Here is a 6,000-nt window from a genome sequence, read left to right on the forward strand (position 1 = left end):
CATGCTCCACAAGAGAAGCCATCGCAATGAGAAGCCTGAGCACCTCAACGGAGAGTAGCCCTCGCTCGCAGCAACTAGAGAAAGCCCACGCAGCAGCCCAACGTAGCCAAAAAAAAAAAAAAAAAAAAAAAAAGTCCTAGATAATAAAAGATGGTTAAGAGCCTTGGGACCAAGAAGAAATTAGTCACCTAGCTAGTTAATATAACACCCTCTCTAGCTCCCAAACCTTTTGTTAATTCAAGTTGATAGTTATCTTATTTTTGTTTAAACATGGGGGGGGGGCGGTGATAACCTGCCTTCCAAAAAAAAAAAAAGAGGGTCTTCTCCAAGAAGACCTAGATTCTCCACCGCTCAAATCCCATTAACACTAATCAGCACAATGATTAAGCACATTGTGGTTAAGTACTCTAGTTGATTACGACTCCTTCGGAAAAAAAGGTTCCCATAGCGACAGGTAAGGGCTATCATCGAACTCAGCTTTTCAGCACAGGACTTGGTGTCACAGATAGGAGAGTTAAGATTGCTTTAGTATTAATCTGGAGGCTTGCTTTTTGAACTTCACTTGACTTCATCCATTCAAAAGGCACTTATGAGAATCCCTCTGTAAGCCACGGGCAGTACCAAACATTGAAGGACAGGAGAGCTAGGAGAAAGACTTCAAAGATAAGATATGGTTCCTTCCCCCAAGAATCCCAGTCTGCTGAGGAAAACAGCCACTGAAAGAAATAATGATATTGTGATGGTAATTCTACCCCTAAATCTATAATCAAGCCTGTCCTCACCACTAGGACTGGTCAGTTTCTAATCTAGTTTCACTTTCCCATCTTCAAGCTGCAGCACAGCTGGGTTTCCAGCTGGCTGGGGAAGAAAAGATTCTTTAAATAAACAGCACTTTAAAAATATGCAGTCGCTTTTGCTATACTGAATTTTGTGAACCACCTTGCTCTAATATGTGAATCTGGGTGCCACATTAATTTAAAACTATCCTAAAGAACATAAAGTCCCCCAGGAATACACCTTTTCTAGCTTTAACAACAAAGTACACTATACGTTGGAAGAAAAAGGCAAATCATAAAGTGCCAAAGGAAGAATGATCTTTCTTTAAAAAAAAAAAAAGATATCTATTGCGTCTATTTAATAAGGAAACAATTTAAAAAACATACACATATAGGAAAGCAAATGATAGAGTGTGATTAAACCAAAATATATGCAACCATCATTAAAAATGTAGGACTATTTGCAGAACAGGATGCTTTTATAGCATTGTAGAGTTGCTAATCCCTGAGAGTCCTTTTCAAATCTTATTCCTGTTTTTTCCTCAGAAGGCACAGAAAACACCTCCATGTATGTAATCTTCTGAAAAAGGCAAAGACTTTACTCCACTCTTTACCACCAGAGGTAGTAATTTGGGATTAATGATACACATTAGATCTATAAAAATGCCCCTCTGGCAGATATTGCTATTCCAGAAGGACTTAACAGGCTACAAGTCAACATTTCATAGTTGTGGTAAAATTAGCCATTTATGAAGACCTTTATCTCTCTGTATGGTACCTTATCCCAAAGTCCTGGCCCACCAAAACACAGCTTTCTGGACAATCTCCCGAGGAACTATAGCTCTCAGAACCCAGACAAGCTCAGAGCTGAAAATGGCTAAATAAAGTAACAATTTAACCACAGTTGCTCAATATAACGGCCATGATGACAGTTTCCAGGTGCCAGTATCCCTATTTTGCAATGGGCAGATCTGCTCCAAGGAGAAAATGTTCCCAATGACCCTGTGGCCCAGAGGGCTTTTTTAAGAGATAGAAAACAGAAAATGAATTTGTTAGTTATTTCCGCTGAGCACAAGGAAGGTGTTGTGGTTAGTTAGGAAGATTTGTTTCCTTATTTAATATACCATCACTAGTGCATGTTTTCTTCAACTACATTGTAGAAAATAAGAAAATGCAGTTTATGCTCTTCTGTCATATGATCACCAGTTCCACAAGTTTTCTCTCACAAAAATGTCCTCTAATTTCTAATCCCCTTAAAGCCCCCAAACTGACCTGTATCTATATACTATCAATTCAAAGCAAAAATTTTTGCACTCTAAAATGTTTACTCCCATGCACTTTCCTGCCCCTTGATAATTTGTGATGTATGAGGGCCTTCTCCTTAGCAGTGATTGCAGTCCTAAATTTATCTTTTTGAGAACTATATTGCACATGCTATGTTCATAATATGAGATGACCACAACCTAAAAGCAGACTATATTTCTGAACCCCAGATCTTTCATGATCTCCACATTCAACTATTAAGCTATTAAACACTCACTAAAGCAAACAAGATAGAATTGATGGAGGAAGGAGGAAAGGAGGAGGAAGACGGGGGACGATGACTACTGGGGCTCAGTGGACCAGACTAGGGATTATATGGCAATGTGCACAATGCACATTCAGGAGCAACTCACTGAAAACCAAAACAGAAGCTGTCCTTGGATAAGGTTCAATAAATGTTTTTACTATCTATTTCCCACTGCACAATACAGTTCCACAGCTCCCCAAGGGATCTCAGACAAAATGCTTAACACAATAAAAAATTAGAAATTCTTAACTGGTCTCAATTTGTCATCATCAAACATTTCAGAGCATAAAACCAACATTAAAGAGCAGTCAACAATATTCCTCAGAACAATGTCAGAGAGATAAACTGCTGTTATCACCAAAGTTTCTTTCTTCTTATTAAGACACTGCAAGAGTCTTCTGATTAAAGTGATCACAGTTTAACATAATACCTAGATATACTCCCACCATTAAACTAAAATTCATCTTCTGAAGGACAAGGGTGGGGAGGGGGCGGGGGACGTGGGGTAGAAGTGAAGCTTCCAAAAGTCAAAGGCATTGATCTAGAAAGATGAGGGCAGCAAAACTTCCTACAAGCTGTTACACATTCTTTGCTACTCAAAGCCTATTTATACTACCCAAAATCAGTTGGTACACTAGTAAACACACCAACTTCTATGACAGACCAGGACATCTGTCACAATTCAGTGATTACACAGCTCAGAGTCACACTGCAAACACCAAATCCAGCCTTTGGGGATAAAATGAAACCCCAATATGAATAAGCACAAGACAAGCTAACATCAAACACTCCAGTCTGGGGACAATTTGGTTCGAAATATCTTACTGAGAAGTAAATACTGGATTCAGGGACAAGAAAAAAAAAGATCTTAAACTGACATTTCTTTGACTTTTGACATTGGAGGCCTCCATTCCCAGCTGCACAGATCTACAGATTTCAGTGTTTTGTTTCTAATCACCTGCATTCCTGTTCAGCACCCAACATCATGAAGATGAGATATGCAGTCAACACATCCTGCTGGTGAGATGTCAGAGCTGAACTTACAGCATTCAACAGAAGTTACTCTATTTTGCTGTCATCACAATCAACAGACCTAGGAAGATCTCCCAGAAACAGCCAAAAGAGGTGTCTGCTCACTAGTCGTGGAGGTTAAGAGAGGGCTGTGCTACCAGCTTAGCAAAGACAGGCAATCACGATGCAGAAAAAAATCCCTGAGCCACATGGGGGACAGAAAACAGTAGCAGAAAAAGTCCCAACTCTGCCTGCGCCAGCGGTGTGGATGAGCTGAGCCGGGAGCCCAGGAGAGGAAGGAGGGGGCGGGGGCCATGATTCCCTAGGAGAACTTGTAAGCAAAGGCCTTCACAGCCTGGGAATCTGCCCAGCTGCTCCTGCAGACCCTGCCAGCCTGGGCAAGGCAGGCCCGTGGGAGCAGAGCGGGCAAGGCCTCCGAGGGTCACTCCTGACTCACTGAGCCTCGGGCCAGCAACACCAGGACCTCTCCGTTTTTCCTGCCGCTACTGGGCTATGATGGCAGCTTTCCAGCCCCACATGCCATACATCAGCCGCAGATCCCTGCTGGCACAGGCCAGCGAGTCCCCCCGCCCCCACCCCTGGCACACTTTGAGCCTGATCCTCCTTCTCCCCAGCCCAACACCCTCACCCGCCATGCCAAACGCCCTGCACAGGGGCGGCCCCACCCCCCAGCGGCCGGCCGGGGCGCTGCCAGGCCTGGGCACCTGCAGCACCTCCCGCCCCACCCCCATTCTCCATCGCTTCGCCCCTCCCCCCTTTCTCTAGCAGAGGGAGGGGGCGACTCACCGCAGTCAGTGCACAGGATCTTGCCCACCTCTTTCTTGAGGTTTTTGCCGTTGGTGTCAAGAGGGGCAAAGGCTGTCTTAAAGACTAAGGGCTGCTCCGTGGGCTCCAGGAAAAAGATGTAGCGCTGGTTCCTTTCGAGCGGCGCACAGGAGCCCACGCTGATCACCTGCTCGCGCTGCAGTCCCCCGCTCCGGAGCGGCCACTTGTCCAGCACCTTCACCAGTGCCACCCGACCCGAGGCGGGCGGCTCACGGGTGCTGTTGGAGCTGGAGCCGCCGGCCGGGGCCAGCCCCTGTACCTTGCCCTCCACCACCACGGGTGCCTTGTACGCCTGGTCCTGCACCGACTTGAGGCTAGGCGAGTAGCAGGCGAGCGACACACCGAAGAGCAGCATAGAGAAGCCGGGGGCCGGGTCGCGCCTCATGCCGCCGGCGGCTGCGGCTCGCGAGCGGGCGGCGGCTCTCCGGGCTGCGGGGCTGCGGGGCTGCGGCTGTTGCGACGGCCGCGGCTCTGGGGGCGCAGCGGGACGAGAGATGCCGCTGTTGCTGTCGCTGCTGCTGCTCCTGCTGCTGCTGCTCTCGCTGCTGCTGCTGTCGCTGTAGCTGCTGCACCGAGCCTTCTCCAGTGGCGGCGGCGGCAGCGCTGAGCAGCAAACCTGCCGCATCTGGCCAGGCCATTTGGGGGGCTCCGCCGCTCCGCCGCCGCCGCCGCCTTGGGAGGGGAAACCAGAGCCCGCTGGAAAACCGGAAACAGCGTAACGTTAGCGCCTTGTAGCCCTCCACCCGCAGCCCGGGGAGGCGGCCCAGCTAGGGCAGGGGGCAGGCGGCAAGCGGGCCGCGATGCGCAGCGCGGAGGCGCGCAGCGCTCCCACCCTGCGCGCCAGGACCTGGAGGTGGATGCGGAGGATGGGACGTCCGCCCACTTGCTCTCTCGCGCCCCCTCTACCCCCGAACCGAGTGGGGAGCGCGGCTTCTGCAGGGCAAGCTTGGGACTGCACTGCTTTAGTGCCCGGCTTCAGGGCCCGCAGGGACGCGGGAGGAATCGTGCTACCCTTTGCTCTTGGGATTTATGGGCACGACAGTGGGGTAGTGCGTGAGCAGAGGGCGGAGTAGAGATAACAGATTCTGGCACCGTCCTATGAAGGGGGGAGTGGGACACAGGCTGTGCCCTGCCTTTGGACATCGGCTGTAGGAGCCAAGAAGATTGTCACGGCGCGGGTGACTGGCCAACCTCCTGCCTCCTGGGGTTGTATATCCCCTTCCCTGGGAGGACCCTAGAGGCCAGCCCTTAATCGGGCCCACGTGCTTGGCCCTGCCACCGCCAGGTGAGCGCTGGAGATTCGAGTTAAGGTGGGGGAGGATCCCAGCCCCGTCATTTGGGGGAGAATTGGGGCTACATGGAGTCTTGCTGCGGCGTTGAGAACACCTAACTCCGGGTGGTGGTTGAGAGAGGGTCCAGTTCCCAGGTCTCTGGGCTTTCTCCAGCAGCCAGGCGGGACCAGGTTACACGGTATATACAACCTCATCTTCTTTTTAAAAAGCCTCTTCCTAAAGGAGGTGGGGGTTTCTTGGGAGCCAACCTGAGAGCCAGAGCCGATCAGGGCCAGAGCTGCCCCACAGGAAATGGTTTCTTTTTAAAAGTGTGCTGCTTGCAAAGAGGCAGGAGAGTTTGCTCCACTGAAGACAGCATCTGATTTTAAAAAGTGAGTTTTGGATCCATTCTCCTTCTATCAATAAAGATACAGGGAGTTTTTAAGACCCAGCTTATATCCCTGAAGGATATGGAGCTCAGGAATTCCAGTGAGATCTTGGAGAATCTTATCCCTGACTGGGGACT

General features: G+C 49.2%; 1 protein-coding gene across 2 annotated transcripts in view; it reads right to left on the reverse strand.

Annotated features, from left to right (window-relative positions):
* The window catches only part of NRG2 (neuregulin 2), a 173,107-nt gene extending 168,008 nt beyond the window's left edge, over positions 1-5,099 (reverse strand). For both annotated transcript variants that reach the window (XM_059061258.2, XM_059061256.2), the window contains exon 1: positions 4,165-5,099. In XM_059061258.2, coding sequence (XP_058917241.1) covers positions 4,165-4,828 — 664 coding nt within the window. In that variant the 5' untranslated portion in view covers positions 4,829-5,099. The remainder of the gene's footprint in view (positions 1-4,164) is intronic.
* Positions 5,100-6,000: the final 901 nt, after the last annotated feature.

This window comes from Kogia breviceps, chromosome 4 (assembly GCF_026419965.1).
Source record: "Kogia breviceps isolate mKogBre1 chromosome 4, mKogBre1 haplotype 1, whole genome shotgun sequence".
Classification (NCBI taxonomy): Eukaryota; Metazoa; Chordata; class Mammalia; order Artiodactyla; family Physeteridae; genus Kogia; species Kogia breviceps.